The sequence below is a fragment of the Gymnodraco acuticeps genome, unplaced genomic scaffold (assembly GCF_902827175.1).
Source record: "Gymnodraco acuticeps unplaced genomic scaffold, fGymAcu1.1, whole genome shotgun sequence".
NCBI classification, from domain to species: Eukaryota; Metazoa; Chordata; class Actinopteri; order Perciformes; family Bathydraconidae; genus Gymnodraco; species Gymnodraco acuticeps.
This window is the reverse complement of record NW_022990964.1, coordinates 46,570-67,067: the sequence shown is the minus strand read 5'-3', so window position 1 is coordinate 67,067 and position 20,498 is coordinate 46,570. Positions and strand designations below refer to the sequence as shown.

The 20,498-nt window shown below is 43.2% G+C and overlaps 1 protein-coding gene across 2 annotated transcripts; it reads left to right on the top strand.

Moving 5' to 3' along the window:
* The first annotated feature begins 70 nt into the window (after positions 1-70).
* On the top strand, positions 71-19,962 carry tmc2a (transmembrane channel-like 2a). 2 transcript variants are annotated; one of them, XM_034235198.1, is made up of 22 exons: positions 71-155; positions 2,062-2,294; positions 2,715-2,949; positions 4,022-4,060; positions 4,165-4,609; positions 5,288-5,443; positions 6,466-6,556; positions 6,653-6,734; positions 6,816-6,922; positions 7,675-7,773; positions 8,522-8,664; positions 9,007-9,154; positions 9,321-9,509; positions 10,939-11,118; positions 11,543-11,701; positions 12,223-12,351; positions 12,564-12,631; positions 12,941-13,180; positions 13,673-13,798; positions 14,112-14,190; positions 14,394-14,505; positions 18,892-19,962. In XM_034235198.1, the coding sequence occupies exons 3-22, from the start codon at positions 2,922-2,924 to the stop codon at positions 19,173-19,175; spliced, it is 2,904 nt and encodes a 967-aa protein (XP_034091089.1). In that variant the 5' UTR covers positions 71-155; positions 2,062-2,294; positions 2,715-2,921; the 3' UTR covers positions 19,176-19,962. The 2 variants fall into 2 exon arrangements, with proteins under 2 accessions (XP_034091089.1, XP_034091091.1); XM_034235200.1 differs by lacking the exon at positions 71-155 and adding an exon at positions 1,826-1,872.
* The last annotated feature ends 536 nt before the right edge of the window (positions 19,963-20,498 follow it).

Here is a 20,498-nt window from a genome sequence, read left to right as displayed (position 1 = left end):
ATGTCAAGTGAGTAATAACACATTTTTGTGAGCCAACTATGCTACAGCATTTTATCTGTAAACACGTGTACATGTCACTGTCTCTGCAGGGGAAACCGGATCTGTTGCACAGAGTGTGACCTTCTGACACCCACTCCTCTTCCATCATCAGGACAGTATGTTTACACGCACACACACTCTCTCACACTTGCATATTATACTCCTTTATCAGCAGAGCAGCACCATAGACATGTTTCTCTCCAGAGGATTTGTAGACATTTTTCCCGAGATAGTTTTGTGGCTATGCAGAAGTAACAACTATTTTCTTTCCATTTGATTCATGTTACACAAATATTCAGATCCACTTTCAGTTTTTAAGTCTTTTTATTATTATATCAGTATTACCTAATGTTCCTAGATAAGTTATAGTAGAATTCTTTGTTTTAATTCTGATAATATTGTTAAAACATTTCAAATAGCCTTTTTGTTGAGATAACCAGCAATCATAAAACTCAAACTATCAACACAATTTCTGAGCTAGTATGCTCTCACTGATTGTGTGAAACTATAGAGGAACATATAAGATATATTAATATATATTCTTAAAAATGTATAATGGCCTCTCAAAATCTGTTGAAAAGCTAATTCATTTAGTAATACACTGTTATGCCAAAGTAGTTTAGTGTAAATGTACGTTTTCGTTTAGCAGACCAGCCACTAGATGGCGTAGCAGACACTACTAACTCCAGATATACTCAATCCCATTTACAATGACACGAAAACAAAAACTCAAAATATAAATGTAGTTTTTAACAAAGTGTTAATTTGGTGCAAAATGATGAAACTCTGGAAGACAAACTCAATAATAAAAGTAAATACAGATCATTCAAATGTCAACATTGTGGGAATGTAAATGTTCATCAGGATTAACAACCATTACTCTCTCTCTCTCTCTCTCTCTCTCTCTCACTCACACACACACACACACACACACACACACACACACACACACACACACACACACACACACACACACACACACACACACACACACACACACTTTGTTGACCTCTCCAGCAAGACATGATCCATTAACTTTTAATTTTTCATACATCTTTCATGGTGGTCACGCATTAAATATTGATTTAGAAACATGCGATGGGTGTTTAGAAATGCGTGTCAAGAACCCCAATGTGTCCGTTGACGAGAACATGTTAGAATTCTCTCTGTGAAGTTTTTTAAACTACTTTCCTGCAGCGGGGGCATTCAGCACTTTAACCAAATAGGTTAATACGATTAATTATAATAATAATTACTTATAGTAGGAGCTCTTGTCTCACCTGTTCATCCACGTTTAAAAATATCAAAATATGGATTTTCTTTAATTATATGTCATCAGAAAATATGTCTGGTTTAAGTAAGGCCCAGTTTTGGTTGAAGATTTAGGTTGCTTTTGTGGTGATTTACTTCTATTGGTCTTAAAAACTGCAGTTGCTAAAAAGTTGGTAAATTACACTACTAAACGTCATCACATCGCACGTTGGCCACCTTTAGTTTAGCGGTGTTGATAAGCAGCCATGTGACCATCTTGTAGTTTTTGTAAAGCCTAGCAATAGCATTTTACTTCTGGTGATTGCTTTTACGCTTAAAAAAATCATAAAGTGGTGTTAATATGTGGAGATTATCCTGCTGAACAAAACATGTTGCTATCTCAATTGTGCGTGTGATGCTCACTTCCAGGTCGGCTTGCATAACTGCATCATCACTGCACTACTGTATTGTTTCTTGATGTAGAAGTGGAACTACGATATAGAACGGGCAGGAGCTAGCTGGTTAGCATGCTAATTTCTGAAGGTATTCCTGCAACACAATACACTGACGTCTTGCTGGAAGGTCAACACTGTTAATCCTCCAAATTCTGTTGTTAATGTCCAATTTTTAAAAGTTTTACAAAGCTAATCGTGCCACACACAGCCCCTTTAACGACAAAACCAGGTCTCTATCACCATCTCGCAGAGTAATATTATGCCGCCCGTCATATAATCTTTCTTCACACATTGACCGGCTTTGTTCTCTAAACAGGTGGGCAGGAATTCAGCAGATGTGTTACACTTCCATCACACTCACGTGTACATCAACACGGGCCTAAAGGGGTGTCATCCAAGTCTCACCTGCGGGAACCGACAACCATGTAATGGAATCATTTTGGACGTGAAAAATGAGCTCCACTGTATTATTTAATGAGGCACCGAGGTGTTTTGAAAGGTTTCTATCTCTGCACACACACAGGTAGCTGCTGTTGGTCTCTGCTGCAGGTTGGTTGACTCTTTATCCCATACTTTGTTTCTATTGAACATTCATAAACATAAGTATACTGCAGCTGCAAAGTCATCTCTGGGTATTTACTGGTTGCCTAATGGGCCTCGCATAGAGAAACCTACACCTTCATTAAATCTTTAGGGCGTCTGAGCTTCTTGTGTGTGTGTGGTCTCCGATAACAAGACGAGTGAGAGTGTCTCTCTGCACTCAGATGATAATCATTTAGGAAAAACAAAGTAGGACAGAATGGTGAAGCCTAGCTAAAAAGAGCCACATTGAATGCTAAGAGTCAGGTGCTAAATGCAAATGCTAATATTTAATGTGACCTGCAGCTGGATATCATCCTCTCTACGTAGAAATTATAAAACAAAAATGCCCATCTCCTGGACCATAACCCAACTTCTCTGCTCTATTAGCCACATTAGATCACTTGAGGTGTCAAGAATTTACTGCAAATTTCCAAAAGCACCTGTTGAGAGCGGGTCAGATGCAGCCGTTGTCATAGTGACGACCCTGTCAGTTACCTGAGTTGGTGCTGGCGACGTGGATCCACAGGACAGTCAACCTGCTGAGGACACAGACTGGGAAAACGCTGCAGAGGACGGACACCTTTTCATTTTACCATGCCGAGAAAAAAGGATACGGATGATAGTAAGTTGAAAATTAAATGTTTAGAGGAGTGACTGAAGGGAAAAATGTTTATCCTATATCAGAACACATTTTTAAGATAATTGTGTTACAAAAATGTACTTTACTTTAGTATACGAACATTAATTGTATATTTTGACATTGGTCTTAACAACTTACTCACTGCTTACAGAATGAAAACAACATTATTAGCTTCAATGCCAAAGATGTGGTCTGTTTAAAAAAAGTGGAGGAAAAAAATTAAGCCTATGTGGAAGTGCATTGAAGCTGCATTCTTCTAATGGCCAGTAGGGGGCAACTTGTTTAAAGTGTTGGATGAAGCCATTTTGGCCAACCTCAATGCTAAAGTTTGCACTAACAGCGAGTTAGCATCACATTTCATAATTAACACCAAACTGCTGAGGCTAATGGGAATGTAACTTTTTCAGATATTTGGTCATAAACATAATTATAATAAGGCCTCTAACATGAAATGTCATTCTAGCTAGCTTGCTAATGTGTAGAGGTTCATGTTTACAATGTTTTTAATCTTAATTTAGCATGTTAGCATGCATCATTTGCTGAATAGCACTAAAAACAAAGTACAGCTGAGTTTGATGTTGGAACTTGGTCATTCAGCAACGTTTTGAACATTACATTACATGTTAGACGCTTTTATCCAAAGCAACTTACATACTCAATACTGTGGGCAATCCCCACAGGAGCAATTTGGGGTGAAGTGTATGCCATATCCCATGCAGTGGGGTTTGAACCTGTGCTCCCCTGATACGAACACCAACGCACCAGCCCACTGCGCCACACGCCTCCCGAACAATTAAGAAACTTGAGATATTTGTTGAGATATTTCTGTTTGGTACAAAGGGGTGGACTGAGTAACAACTGATAACCATCGAACTAGGAAATAAGTTGAAACAATGTCATCGCTTTCGAAAGAATATGTTAAAACACAAATTTCTTGCACTGATTTTGGTAATTATTTGCAGATTGAATTTAAATTGGAGATACATTGTAGATGATGCACTCCTGGCTGGGAGTAATATTTAATGGTGTTGTTGTATTGTGTGTCCTTCCTCAGTTAACATAGAGATGGACGCAGATGAGAGTGAAAGTGATGGTGAGTGCACAAAACAGCATGACATTGAAGTGATTTAAATATAGTAAATGTCTTATTTGAAGACTAAATTCTGCATTTGATTAATGAATTTGGTCTTTATGTAGATGGCGGCAACAACAAGAGGACAAACAACAGGAGGCAGGGAGCTGGAAGAGGAGGTGCAAGGGGAAGAGGCCAGGGGAAAAAACCTACCAGTGAGGACGAAGACGAGGATGATGAAGATGAAGCCCCCAGGGGACGCAGGGGAGCAAACAAGAAGAAGCCCGTCAAGAAACGTGGCGGTCGCAACGCGAAAGATGACGATGACAGCGAGGACGAGGCTCCAAAGAAAGGTCGAAAAGGAGCAGCCAATAAGAAGAAAGGAGGCAAAGCTCAGGACAGTGATGACGATGACAGTGATGCGGGGAAAGGGAAGAAGGGAAAGAGGGGAGGAAAGAAAGGAGGGAAGGATGAGGAGGACAGTAAGGGTAAGAAGGGGGATGCCAAAGGGAAGGACAAGGGGAAAGACAAGGACAATGACAAGAAGAAGAAGAAGAAAAAGGATGACAGGTAAGTTGTCACATATTGTAGCTACCCAACTGATGTGTGAATGGAGATCAAAATGATCTTAAAGGACAACGTAATTGCCAATGATTACAATATATTGCCATCTGGTAGTCTTATTCAACTCCTAGGGGTCATATACCGATGCCTACGAGGCACAATTGAGCGTCTATGAGACACTTCTGGATTCAACTAAAGCATACCAGTGCTCAGTCATGTGTATGCTTATGACCATTAGGTATTTATATTTTTATGCACGAGTGGCATTTTTGTCATAATGCAATAGTCAGAGGGGTTACCGAAATCACGTGGAGTTATCCTCTGGGGAACATGAATATCCTGGCAATAACTGGATGTATACAAAACTGGTATTTGGTCGGAGGATGGTGCTTGAATAAACTTGCATATACTTTTAGGAACTTGAATCTCCGAAACAAACCGCAATTCATGGTCCCCAGAGGATCAATCCTACTGATTTAACTCATCTCCTGACTTATCTTTTAGCACAATTATGAAGTTGACAGTTATGGATTTTAATGAGACTTGTACAATTTCGAATATTTTGGAAGAACAAATGACATTCCAATCAGTCTTATGTATGTTCTGTTGTTAGTGCTAATTATCAAACGGTATCATCCACATGAGAATATGTTTCACAATTGTTGTCTGCCTTTTCTCCTGCAGTTCTGATTCTGATTCCAACACCAACTCTGAAGAGGAGGAGTCCATGTCGGAGGGAGAGATGGGCCGGCTGATGGAGGAGGTGGAGGAGAAGAAGAAACTGATCGCCACCATCAGGAACAAGCCTTGGAGGATGAAGCGGAGGCTTGTACACCTGAAGTAATCTCTCACACCTCTCCTGGTTTCAAGCTTTTCAAAATAAAAGTTATTCGCCTCAGGCCAGAGTCACTGAACCATAAACCAAGCCCCTTGAATATTTACTCAATTTAAAGGTCCCCTATCATACTGTGTTTTTCATCCATATATTATAGGTCTCAGATATATACTAAACATGTCTCTGAAGTGTTTGGCTCCAAACACCAAATAGATCATTGCAGCATTACCCATAATCCCCTCTGTTTCAGCCCTGTTTCCAAAGTGCTGATTCTCTGTCTGTTACTTTAGATGAAAATAAGGAGCCCCTCCCCACGCCCCTCTGAGAGAGATTTGGTTAAAAAGAACACAATGGTGCTCTAGGAGGAGATTCAGGTGATAACACCCATCGCATGTTTCTAAATCAATATTTAATGCGTGACCACCATGAAAGATGTATGAAAAATTAAAAGTTAATGGATCATGTCTTGCTGGAGAGGTCAACAAAGTGTGTGTTGTGTGTGTGTGTGTGTGTGTGTGTGTGTGTGTGTGGGTGTGTGTGTGTGTGTGTATGTATGTGTGGTGTGTGTGTGTGTGTGTGTGTGTGTGTGTGTGTGTGTGTGTGTGTGTGTGGTGTGTGTGTGTGTGTGCGTGTGGAGTGAGTGAGAGAGAGAGAGAGAGAGAGAGAGAGAGAAATGGTTGTTAATCCTGATGAACATTTACATTCCCACAAAGTGGCCAAAATCTGATCAGCTCATTTTCAGACAGGTTTAACTTTTTATATAAATGGATCACGACAAAAAGGGAGCAAATCTTTTTTCCTGAAACTTTCAGAATTTCTTTACACAGAGGGGACACATGTTGATGTATAAAAGACATGACCAAGTGGATTTTGCATGATAGGTGACTTTTAAATTGTGACGTGTGCCCTCAAGACTTGCCGTTTCTTAATACTTTATTTTGTGAAAAACTGTTATTGTGGCTTAGCATGTAAATCAATATGGAAAAAACATAAATCTAGCTTTTAAATGGCAAACATTTTTCCACAGGGAGGCTCAAGAATTCGTTGATAAGTTTGAAGGAGCTTTGGGCAAAGGAAAAGGCAGGAAGTGGTACGCCTACAAAGTGATGATGAAAAAGGCGAGACACAACCTTCAAACTTCTATATTTTCTCTGCTTTTTTGCTTGTGTGTGTTTTCTTCTGTAATATTACGTGTTTTTCTTTTTAAATCCTAGAAATGGATCAAGTTCTCAAGGGATTTTGAGAACTTCAGAACGGCCTGTATCCCCTGGGAGAGGAAGATTAAAGAGGTGGAGAGTAAGTACCTGCGCTAAAGCTAAACATTGACCTCCAGTGGACACACGCTAAACTAAATACATCTTCTTATCCTCTTCTCAGGTCACTTTGGCTCATCTGTGGCTTCTTACTTCATTTTCCTGCGCTGGATGTACGGCATGAACCTGGTCCTTTTTGGTTTCACTTTTGGACTGGTGGTCATCCCTGAGGTGAGATGATGTCCTGTTTCTCAATAAACATGGAATTTGATTTGATTTGATTTATTTCGAATGTGTAAAACAATAAAACAAACAAAATGATAATAATAATTAAATGAAACATGAGAATTATTATACTATACAAACTTAAAGAGTGTCAAATTGATAAACTAAAATATTACTGACTTACAAATTATATACAAACAAATGAACTAATTCCACATCCGAAAAGGTGTGGGAAGAAGTGTTCACTTATTTAATTCCACCCCTTCGCCCATCAACTAAATTATTAACATATATATATATTATTTTTTAATATAAATATATTCATATAAACAAACACAAATTGTTGTATGTCTTCAAAGCCATTGAGCTTTTTATTATTATTTCATTATTATACAAATAAATCACAAAATAGAATACAGCTATCACTTTCACAACTAAAAGACAACAAATAGATAAACATTTGTGTCTAATGATGTGATTATAATGTCCTCGCATCACAAAGTAATGAATTAGTATCTCAAAATAAGAACCAATTTTTTCCAAAAAATGATAAACAACATCTAACAAACAGATAATTCAAGCACTCTTGCGATATGCATTTCGATGAAAGTTTATAAATTAAATTAAATTCAAAATGATGCTGCTGTCTCAGCCAGCTTATGTTAAGGACAGGGTGCTACAGGTGGCAGGAAGAAAGCTTCTTGCAGAGTGATATTTGAAATACAGTTCATACAATAACATGTTATACTTATTTCCAGGTTCTAATGGGCCTTCCCTATGGCTCCATTCCCAGGAAGACTGTCCCGAGAGCAGATCAGGACACCGCTCAGGACTACTCTGTCCTCATGGATTTCCAAGTGAGTCTGATACATGATGATATTAATGCCTCATGAGTATCGATGTATTCATTTTTTATTTTTTTAATGTTAAAAAATCTAATATTACATAAAACTTTTTTGGTGTAACTTTGTCAACCCCCTAAATCAGGGGTGTCCAAACTACGGGCCGGAGTCCAAATGCGGCCCGCGGACCATTTTGAATCGGCCCTCAGCTAATTCTAAAAGTATATTGACTTATGTATAATAAACTTCTGCTTGTCTTATATTGTACTTCTACAATATATATGTGAAAATATATTACACAGTATTCATGTGTTAATAAGCCCAATTGTCAAATAAATTCAGTCAATTAAAGTACATAACAACCTTGAAATATACCCTTCATATTTCCTCTTCTTATAAGCAATCTGAATCTTCTGTTTTAAAGAATGAGTTGCTAAAAAAATAAAGTAAACCCTCTGGAGAGCTGTGAGCTGTTTTTTTCTTAAAGCATTTTCAAGTATCAAGAATAATGTACCTACATTGGATTGATTTTTCAACTTATAACAGAACTTATGAGGCAAAATACCTCTAGTGAGTGGCCCAGCCCTTCGTATATATTTTTCTGTATGTGGCCCTCTGTGAAAAAAGTTTGGACACCCCTGCCTTAAATTATGGAGCATGTATAATACAGTATAATCGTTTTTCTAACTTCTCCAACTCTCACAATGTTCAGCAAATGAACACTAAAGGAAATTAGAATATCAAAGCCCCTTTTCTTTCTCAGGGTTACTGCAAGTACTCAATCATGTTCTACGGGTACTACAACAACCAGAGGACCATCGGCCTGCTGAAGTTCAGGCTGCCTCTCTCCTACCTCATGGTCGGGATCGGCACCTTCGGATACAGCCTGATGGTCGTGATCCGCACGTGAGTCTGCTGCAGTAACCAGCTCAAATAACTCTTTTAAAATATAATTTTTCAAGGAACCACACAGCTTAATTTTACAAGGTTGGATCAACCTGATCACACACTCATTGTTTTATACCTAACCAAAATAACATGTTCAGTTTTTATGATGAGCAATAGGGATATTATTGTGATCTTAGCCCACAATCAACAATTTGAGACATACATCTCAAATAAATGTCTTCTTGGAATAAAACCCCTCTTTCTCAGCTCCTTGATAAAAACATAAATGATACCTTCAAGCTCTAATATGCCATAGTAAACAAGCCCATTAGTGTCATCATTATTTATTATTTTTTTCAGAATGGCCAAGAACGCTGATGTTGGTGGAGGAGACGGAGACGAAGGAGAGTTCACGTTTGCCTGGAAGATGTTCACCAGCTGGGATTACCTCATAGGCAACTCAGAGACCGCTGACAACAAATACGCCTCCATCACCACCAGCTTCAAGGTAACCATTAGCAACCTTTATAAAAGTAACATCCATGCATACTGTTTTTTTCAGCACACCTATAGCTCCATTTTAAACTCACGGCTACACTCCTAATGTAGTCATTGTCAGATTAAGTTCTCTAATCACTGTAAATCCTTCCTGTTCTTGTTCCTGACAATAACAGGAGTCCATTGTAGACGAGCAGGAGAACCAGAAGGATGAGAACATTCACCTGCGGAGGTTCCTCAGAGTCCTGGCTAACCTCATGATCCTGTGCAGCCTCGGAGGCAGCGGGTATCTCATCTACTTTGTAGTGAAGAGGTCTCAGGAGTTCGCCAACAGGGACGACCTCAGCTGGTACGAGAAGAACGAGGTAATGTTGTAGCACAGTGTTGACAAGACAAATACAGTAAAGACTGTCCATCAATCACACGCTACTCAGCAGAAAAGTCAGTCATAAAAGCACTGAAAAAACAAGTAAAGTTGAAAGACTGCACTAATATTCTCAAAGATATTGAAGTCACTGTTATTTTGTATAATATTGATTGTTGTGCTTTTATTTAGGTCTTAATGTGTGCATATGTATAAATGTGTCTTTTGATTGTGTATATATAGGTATATACATATTTTTATATATATTTGTTTTTGTATTCGGGATTGTTGGAAACGGTATTTCGATCTCTCTGTCTGTACACACAAACTGAAAGACATTTGACATTTGAAGACACTTATAGAGCGCAGACCCCCGCCAAGGCCTTTCTAACAATGGTTACATAAGTGAAAAATAGTTTGTGTAATTGCCCCGTGATTCGGATCCCCTCCAAAATGTAATTTGTTCTTCTGTTCCCTTTCCACCAAGTTACATAAAAATCATGCCAGAAGTTTTTATGTTATCTTGAAGGCACAAACATATCAGAACAAAAACATGAACTCCTTTTTGTTTGTTTTGTTTGATGATGTAGTTATTTGACGTGAACATGTTATTGTTGATTGTGATTGTGATTGTACGTTCCAAGAATGCAGGGTTGTTGGTTGTTCCTAGAGTCTCTAAAAGTACAATGGGAGCCAGAGCCTTTTCTTATCAAGCTCCACATTTGTGGAATCAGCTTCCAGTTTGTGTTCGGGCGGCAGACACCCTATCCGTTTTTAAGAGTGCGCTTAAGACCTTCCTTTTTGATAAAGCTTATAGTTAGGGCTGATTAGATCCAGCCCCTAGTTTTGCTGATATAGGCTTAGTTTGTCGGGGGACATCTTACTTCTTCCTTCTCTCTGTCTATACCTGTGTACTCTCATGTTCCGATTAACCCAGCTTCCCCAAATGTCTTTCTTTTTGGTGTCTATATACGCCGGGATCCGGAGTCATGGATGATCCTGCGCTCCTCTGTCCTGGATCGCGAGCCCTGGATCTTGAGTCGTGGCTGTGGTCCTGGATCATAGGTCCTGGATGGATATCCTCGTGGATTCATCTTCCTATTATACACACATGCATTTCCAAACATTTGGACTACCTATGTTGCAAATGTATTATCTTTTCAATTTACACACGGCATCTATTGCACATCTGTCCGTCCTGGGAGAGGGATCCCTCCTCTGTTGCTCTCCCTGAGGTTTCTCCCATTTTTCCCTTTAAACTGTGGGTTTTCTCCGGAAGTTTTTCCTTGTACGATGTGAGGGTCTAAGGACAGAGGGTGTCGTATTGTCATACTGATATTTTGTACAAACTGTAAAGTCCACTGAGACAAATGTAACATTTGTGATATTGGGCTATATAAATAAACATTGATTGATTGATTGATTGACAGTTGGAGCTCATCATGTCTCTGCTGGGTCTGGTGTGTCCTCCTCTGTTTGAGACCATCGCTGAGCTGGAGGACTACCATCCTCGAATCGCCCTCAAGTGGCAGCTCGGACGCATCTTCGCCCTTTTCTTGGGGAACCTGTACACCTTTCTGTTCGCCCTGTTTGACGAGGTCAACACCAAGGTATAGTACCATAGTGTGTGTCTCTTTTTTTAAACTGACCTGATGGACAATTTCCATATAATGAAACTGCATTGACAAGAATGTTTAAAGGGTCATCCATAATTATTTTTGTGGCATGTGAAACCTAAACTAAAATACAGTAACAATCATAGTTATTTTAAACCTAACCATGATGTTTTACTCAATCTGACAAAGTAGTTGTGTTCGTCTAAACTGGCTTTCTGCCAGAAAATGAAACCTGAACTATCAGCCCAACTATTGTTGAGTTGTTGTTGTTGTGAATGTTAGATTTGGGGCTAACCTGAGCCTGTTCACTATGATCTGCAGGTGGTCTTGAGGATCAATATTCACTGACAAATGACCAAAGTGACTGAGTGAATTTAAACTTGTGTCACTGTTGACTGGTTCACTTTGTGCCCTGTAGCTGGAAGAAGAGGGGGCCATTAGGAACGCTAGCCTCTGGGCCATGAAGGAGTACTACGCCAACTACACGCTCTTCCTAAACAACTCCAACTTAACCCCCCCTCCTATGCCCCCTGCTGATGTCATCAGAGGACCCTGCTGGGAGACTGCTGTCGGAATAGTAATGATGACAAAAACTTATTATTAATATTATATTAAACAGAAATAATTTCGAAATAATAGCTAATCTGCTGGCTGTTCTATGAAGAACATGGGGTGATGTGTTCTGTCATTATGTCTGTTCCTTTCAGGACTCCACATGGTCTGTGTTTTGTTTTTATGTTGACCTTACATTTCTGCCTCATGTAGTTATTGTATTCATGTTTCTGTGGTCTTAATTTTATCTTTTGCTCCTACTTGTGAAGCACTTTGTGAATTCTATTTCTGTGAAAGAGGCTATAATAAATAAACGTATTATTATTATGATGAGCACTACAGCTTCTTGTGGTTGAAAGGAGTATTGCAACAAAAAACACACCATCATTTTTGGTCTCTCAGAGCTTCCGTATATTATAGAGAAGCTACAATTTGTATCCGAAAACTGTGTTAGAAAGGAAATAAAAAGATGTCTAAAATGCTGTTTGACAAACCAAACACACCCCTTATTTCCTCTTTTCACTTCCCTGAATCTGTCTCTCACAGGAGTTTGTGAAGCTGACAGTGTCGGACATCCAGGTGTCCTACCTGACCATCCTGATAGGAGACTTTGCTCGAGCGGTTATCGTTCGCTTCCTCAATTACTGCTGGTGCTGGGACCTGGAGGCTGGATTTGTGAGTCTGACTAATGAAGCATTTTAATATAAATAGTTTGCTTAGAGTGTGTCTAAAACGTATCCATAGCTCAAGTTGTGAACCTTTTCCAGCTGTGATGTAGAAGCTCCTCCATATTTGTGTGCACCATTTTCTTTATGCATTGTGATTCTTAAAAGCCCTCACCCGTGCATCAATAGAAAATAGTAATCTTTGTCTCTTTCCACTTCCAGCCTTCATATGGAGAGTTTGACATCAGTGGTAATGTACTTGGTTTGGTCTTCAACCAAGGGATGATCTGGTACGACCTTTAATTTTACTTTCATGCTCAATTGCCAATGTGTACCTCTATGTGTGTGTGTCCATGTTTGTATGCCTGTATAAGGCCCAGTCCATTTGTGCACCAGTATCTTTTAAATACAGGGTTTTGCGTATTCGTTTTTTTTAAATAAAATCACGTCAAGCACTGTTTCGAAAATCTCTCCATATCAAAACGCAAAAACACAATTAAAGAACCATATAGGCCGATTGACAGGTTTGGCCACACAAGAACACGCACACCCGGATCTAATGCTAATACATCATGCTGTCATGTGCTGCTGTACTTCAGGATGGGTGCGTTTTACGCTCCTGGGCTGGTGGGCATCAACGTGCTGCGCCTCCTCAGCTCCATGTACTACCAGTGTTGGGCTGTAATGGCCACCAACGTCCCCCATGAGAGAGTCTTCAAAGCCTCCAAGTCCAACAACTTCTACATGGGTCTGCTGCTCCTCATCCTCTTCCTCAGTCTGCTACCTGTCGTCTACACCATCATGACCCTGCCACCTTCATTCGACTGCGGACCCTTCAGGTAACACTGAAGAACAAGCACAAAATCGCAATAATGGCGAACACTTAAGTGTCAACAAGATATGGTTTATGAGTAATGAAAGGGGGTCAGACTTAAGTATAGGGACAAATAGTCAGTAATGAAAAAGGTACTTCTGAGTGAAAAAGGGTCAAACGGTTAATGAGTTTAGTCGAGTTTTGTCTTGCATCTGTTCAGAAGTTGTGCGTCTTTTGTGGCCACTCTCAAAGACACACACACCCTTTTGAAAATTGGCATACATGCAAACACACCATATACTCATACATTTGACTACCATGCCAAATATCAGCCTTCTAGGGTAAAACTGTGGTCGCTAAAATGTAGGGCAATTTTTCTGGACCGACCAACCTAGAGAACTGCTGGTTGCACCTTCAAATATTCAACAAATTAATGAGTTATTGGAGTATAGTTAGGAATGAGTGTATGTAATTACACATACAGACACATACATATTGACTGTGGAGGTTTTTTCAGTGGCAAGCCCAAGATGTTTGATGTTATCATGGAAACGATCGACCTGGACCTTCCAGCCTTCTTGGGGACGCTTTTCAGCTACGCAGCCAACCCAGGCCTCATCATACCAGCTGTACTGCTCATGGTGTGAGTGTTAAGCAGACACCTTGGATCACACACACTAACCCTTGCCCTAACATTGACCATTGCAATTAAATGCATAACCCAAAACCTTTCAGCATAATTCATGCCTGAACCCTCAAACCAAAACCTCACCCTCAAACAGGCCTCACATCCCAAACATTTTCTAAAGTATAAAAATATGTTGGTCCTTACCCCTGAAGAAGTAAAAGAAACATACATTAGCATACGATGTTACACAAGTAAATTGTTGGTCTAGACGTGTGCGTCTTTGCAGCACTGAAAATACAACGATTCATATTTTACTTTTATTTTACAGTCTGGCCATCTACTATCTGAACTCAGTGTCTGAGGCCTATCAAAACGCCAACATGGAGCTGAAGAAGAAGATGCAGATGGTAAGTAAAGAATGGGATTAAAATGAAGGTAAATTGGTGAAATCTGTGCTCGGAAAAACGGATGTATTCATTTATTTTAGCAAGAAAACAATGTTTTTCGCCTCATTATTCTTTCTCTCTTCCAAAATGTTTCTGAATCTCTTACGTTTCCCATTTTTTCTGTCCCCCACCCTTCTTTCTCTCTCCCTCCATCTTTGCCCTAGGCTCGAGATGAAGAGAAGAACCGGAGGAACAACACGGATAGCACAAACCAGGTGATGAAAGACCTGGAGGACCTGCTGCCCAAAGGATCCCTCATGGCTCCACCAGAGCCTGGTCAGTAAACTCCTGAGAACGTATTCACAAACATTATAAACAACTGAGCCTAAAACTCCCAGCGAGGAATCCCAGCTCAGGAGTATTTTAGGATACTTGTTAAGAACTCAGACACTTAGGAGGTCTATGCCTTTTTTGTGCTCTCGTACATTTTCGATCCTCACTACGTGAGCGCTTTCTTTTTGTTGTCATTTTTTGTCATCTCAGCTAGAGATTTGATAGTGACCATTTGTTGTTGTTCATTTTGTCGTTCATGTCTCCCTTCCTGTGGTCACAGTCCCTTTTTGTTTGGATGCTACCTCGTGCCTTGTACCTATTCGTGGATTCTTGTTTTTCAGCTTTTTGTGAATAAAGCTCGCCTTTTGTTCCATTTTGAAACCTGCGTCCTTCCTCATTCTGCATTTGGGTCCTATTTTCCCCCAACCCTGACAGAGAGCAGTCGGCGGGATCTCCAACGGCACAGAACATATTGGCAGGACCCCCGGCAGAAAAGTAGTCGGCGGGGCCTCCAACGGCACAGGGCATAGGGTTGGCAGGACCTCCGGCAGAAGAGTAGTCGGCGGGGTCTCCAACGGCACAGGACATAGGGTTGGCAGGACCCCCGGCAAAACAGTAGTCGTCGGGGCCTCCAACGGCACAGGACATATTGGCAGGACCCCCGGCAGAAGAGTAGTCGGCGGGGTCTCCAACGGCACAGGGCATAGGGTTGGCAGGACCCCCGGCAGAAGAGTAGTCGGCGGAGTCTCCAACGGCACAGAACATAGGATTGGCAGGACCCCCGGCAGAAGAGTAGTCGGCGGGGCCTCCAACGGCACAGAACATAGGATTGGCAGGACCCCCGGCAGAAGAGTAGTCGGCGGGGCCTCCAACGGCACAGAACATAGGATTGGCAGGACCCCTGGCAGAAGAGCAGTCGGCGGGGCCTCCAACGGCACAGGGCATAGGGTTGGCAGGACCCCCGGCAGAAGAGTAGTCGGCGGGGCCTCCAACGGCACAGGACATAGGGTTGGCAGGACCCCCAGCAGAACAGTAGTCGTCGGGGCCTCCAACGGCACAGGACATAGGGTTGGCAGGACCCCCGGCAAAACAGTAGTCGTCGGGGCCTCCAACGGCACAGGACATATTGGCAGGACCCCCGGCAGAAGAGTAGTCGGCGGGGCCTCCAACGGCACAGGGCATAGGGTTGGCAGGACCCCCGGCAGAAGAGTAGTCGGCGGGGTCTCCAACGGCACAGAACATAGGATTGGCAGGACCCCCGGCAGAAGAGTAGTCGGCGGGGCCTCCAACGGCACAGAACATAGGATTGGCAGGACCCCCGGCAGAAGAGCAGTCGGCGGGGCGTCCAACGGCACAGGACATAGGGTTAGCAGGACCCCGGCAGAACAGTCGTCGTCGGGGCCTCCAACGGCACAGGACATAGGGTTGGCAGGACCCCCGGCAAAACAGTAGTCGTCGGGGCCTCCAACGGCACAGGACATATTGGCAGGACCCCCGGCAGAAGAGTAGTCGGCGGGGCCTCTAACGGCACAGGGCATAGGGTTGGCAGGACCCCGGCAGAAGAGTAGTCGGCGGGGTCTCCAACGGCACAGAACATAGGATTGGCAGGACCCCCGGCAGAAGAGTAGTCGGCCGGGCCTCCAACGGCACAGAACATAGGATTGGCAGGACCCCCGGCAGAAGAGCAGTCGGTGGGGCCTCCAACGGCACAGGACATAGGGTTGGCAGGACCCCCGGCAGAACAGTAGTCGTCGGGGCCTCCAACGGCACAGGACATAGGGTTGGCAGGACCCCCGGCAAAACAGTAGTCGTCGGAGCCTCCAACGGCACAGGACATAGGGTTGGCAGGACCCCCAGCGGAACCTCCAACAGACCAGGACATTGGGTAGGGACTTGAGAGGGAACTCGAGAGGAGCCTCGAGAGGGAACTCGAGAGGAGACTTGAGAGCTGACTTGAGAGGGAACTCGAGAGGAGACTTGAGAGGTGACTTGAGAGGGCTCTCAAGAGATGACTTGAAAGGGAAATCAAGAGGGGACTGGAGAGGGAACTTGAAAAGGACCTTGACAGGGGATTCGAGAGGGGACTTGAGAAGGAACTTGACAGGGGACTCGAGAGGGAACTTGAGAGGTGACTTGAGAGGTGACTTGAGAGGGAACTCCAGAGGTGACTTGAGAGGGAACTCCAGAGGTGACTTGAGAGGGAACTCGAGAGGGGACTTGAGAAGTGTCTTGAAAGGGGACTCGAGAGGGGACTCGAGAGGGCACTCGAGAGGGAACTTGAGAGGTAACTTGAAAGGGAACTCGAGAAGGAACTTGAGAGGAGACTTGAGAGATGACTTGAGAGGGGACTCGAGAGGTGACTGGAGAGGTGACTCGAGAAGAGACTCGAGATGGGACTTGAGAAGTGACTTGAAAGGGGACTCGAGAGGGAACTGGAGAGGAGACTTGAGAGGGAACTGGAGAGGAGACTTGAGAGATGACTCGAGAGGGGACTTGAGAGGGGACTCGAGAGGTGACTTGAGAGGGGACTCGAGAGGTGACTTGAAAGGGAACTCGAGAAGGAACTCGAGAGGGGACTCGAGAAGGAACTCGAGAGGAGACTCGAGAGGAGACTCGGGAGGGGACTTGAGAGGGGACTTCAGAGGGAACTGGAGAGGTGACTTGAGACGGTCGGTACGCCGACAGGACTCGGGGAGCTGGCGTCGGCTGGAGAGCCAACAGGAGACGAGGTGCTGGAGTCGGCCGGTACGCCGACAGGACACGGGGAGCTGGCGTCGGCCGAAGAGTCAACAGGTGACGAGGAGCCGGAGTCGGGACCATGGCTGCTGGGCCCGGTACTTGAGCCGGAACCATGGCTGGAGCTGGGGCCGGAAACATGGCTGTATGGGCCGGTTCTGGAGCAGGGACCATGGCTGCATGGGCCGGTTCTGGAGCCGGAACCATGGCTGTGGGAACCGGAACTGAAGCCTGGATCATGGCTGTGTGGGCCGGTTCTTGAGCCGGAAACATGGCTGTGTGGGCCGGTTCTGGAGCAGGGACCATGGCTGCTGGGGCCGGCACTGGAGCCGGAACCATGGCTGCTGGGCAAGGAACCGGAACACGGAACCATGGCTGTGTGGGATGGTACTGGAGTACGGTACCATGGCTGTGTGGGCTGGCACTGGAGCACGGAACCATGGCTGTGTGGACCGGTACTGGAGCAGGGACCATGGCTGCTAGGGCCGGCACTGGAGCCGGAACCATGGCTGTTGGGCACGGAGCAGAAGCCTGGACCCTGGCTGTGTAAGCCAGGTAATGGAGCACGGAAGCATGGCTGTGTGGGCCGGTGCTGGTGCACGGATCCATGGCCTTGTGGGCCGGTTCTGGAGCCGGAACCATGGCTGCTGGGGCTGGAACCATGGCTGCTGGGGCCACGGCTGGAATCCTGGCCTTGCGTCTCCTAGAGACCTTTTGGAGGCTCCGTGGACCTCCTAAGGCAAGGCAGGATCCCAAGAAGGGGTTTGAGGCTTGAGGCTGGCACTCAGGGCTACTTGTAAAATCCTTAAGCCACTCGGGCAACAAGCACCAGAGCCAGGGTTTGCGAGCAACCACCTGACGTGCCTCCTTCAACGCAGCCTCTCTACCCCGTCTAGATGAGGCGCCATTCCACGTATAAAAAATGTACTCCAGAGAGTACCCAAGACGTTCCGCCTGTAGCATCAAAAGGGCTGAGTCTGCTGGGTCCATAATGGTCAGTTCGTTCTGTTATTTGCCATGGTCAGATCTTTGCTCTTGTCTCTTGCCACGGTCAGGTCTATGCCTTTTTTGTGCTCTCGTAAAGTTTCGATCCTCACTACGTGAGCGCTTTATTTTTGTTCTCATTTTTGTCATCTCAGCTAGAGATTTGATAGTGACCATTTTTTGTTGTTCATTTTGTCATTCATGTCTCCCTTCCTGTGGTCACAGTCCCTTTTTGTTTGGATGCTACCTCGTGCCTTGTACCTATTCGTAGATTCTTGTTTTTCAGCTTATTGTGAATAAAGCTCGCCTTTTGTTCCATTTTGAAACCTGCGTCCTTCCTCATTCTGCATTTGGGTCCTATTGTTCCCCAACCCTGACAATACTCTGTTGAAGAAACTTTAGCTTAGTGGGGAGGTAAGGTTAAACCGTTTGCTAGAACATTGTTGGCTTAATAATAGAATGTAGTGTATTATATTATACACTATATATTCCTCTGTATAACAGACTATAACAATACAAAAATGCCTCTGAATAGAAAGTCAAATTAGTGTGTTTGTCATACTGTTTTGATCTTATTCATACATTGAAGTGTTAAGGGTGTGGATTCAATACATGTGACTGGAAATATAGATATTCAGCTGATTCATCTCTTTTTATATGTTTAAACAGAAAAACCACCAGAACCGGAATCAAGATTAACTAAGACCAAGCCGGGGTCAGCGGGTAAAGGCGTTAATCTGCAGAAAGATGTGGCTCTGGCATCGCCCAACCCCAACGCTCGAGGACCGGTGAACCGTTCTCCTGGGCCGAGGGGAGCTGGACCGGGTCAGGGTCCTGGACGGGGTCAGGGTCCTGGACGGGGTCAGGGTCCTGGTCCTGGACGAGGTCAGGGTCCTGGACGGGGTCAGGGTCCTGGGGGACCTGGACGAGGTCGAGGGCCCCCTCCGAGATAACAGTGTGAAAACCATTCCTGAAGGCTGTGCTCATGCCTCAGTTCATTTTACAGCATGAGACTCAAACAGGCACAAGGTGTTGACACTAAGTGTGGCATTTCAGTGACAAAGACCTTCATTTGGTCTGCATATTTCCTTACTGATAACAAAAGTTCAAAAAATACTGAAGGTCATTTTTGAAGAATACAGCTCTACAAAATGTTGCTATCTTGAGCAACCCATGATTTGCTATAGTTTCTGCCCTTGTGGGTCTAAAGTCAGACAGACACTGTGCTTTTCGTTAAGCTTGTATATCTTGTACAGAAATTCCCAGATTGCATTTTGGTCAATGTGTTCAGTATTGCTCTCCAAACGGACTGAAGCCTGCATTCAACCGATGCCTGCTCAAACAGAATAGGTCAATACTTCTCAAAATGTAAACAGAAACCAGAGCGCTGTGGATACATACATCTTGTCCACCTTGCCTACTATTTATAGAGATGTTTAAACCACAGTGGGTAAAATATTAGCGTCCATACAGTGTCTGCCTGGCTTTAGGATATCTGTTGGATACACCTTTGTCTTAACTTGGGTAGCTACTGGTGAGGTTCTCTGTGGTCTAACATTATTCTCATATATCAAGATAACTCCTTATGTATTCGGTGACATTTACATTACTGTACATACAGAAACATGTTATTTAGTGGTAATGTGTACTCAGGCTGTTTTGTTTTGTTTTACATGTACACTGACTTTGTAATTCATGGTATGATTCTGTCTTTAAATAAAGTTTAAAATCTTTTAATAACATCTGTGTAGCATCTCAGTTTATATAATATCATTGTATTTTATACTGCATTATTTCTGTTTAAAACGTTTTCATTTTCTCTATTTTAGTTCACTCATGCTAATAGCCACACCCCAACAACTCCTAACATTTCTGTTGTTGGTTTGATTTCTTAAATGTATTCATGTCACTTTGTAAGAGCAGTCAACTGATTAAGCATGGTGATGTGATAAAACTGTCAGTCATGATTGACAAAATCATGACTGACAAAAACGTATTTATAACCCGTGTCATAACCCTGGTGCCGTAATTACATAAAATCCAACAAGACCAATAAAGTTTGGTTGGAGATGCAGGTGTAATATGGTACTAGCTAAGGTAGCCTTGATGCTAGCTACAATATGGGATCAAATACTGTGTTCTGATCAAATTACAGTTTTTGTTGTGGAGTGTGGTGTCTTTTGTAGTGAGCATAGATATTGTCTTTGTGACTTTGAAAACAACATAGGGATATAAATATGTTAAATATAGCATGCAACTTTAACTGTGGCTGCTGT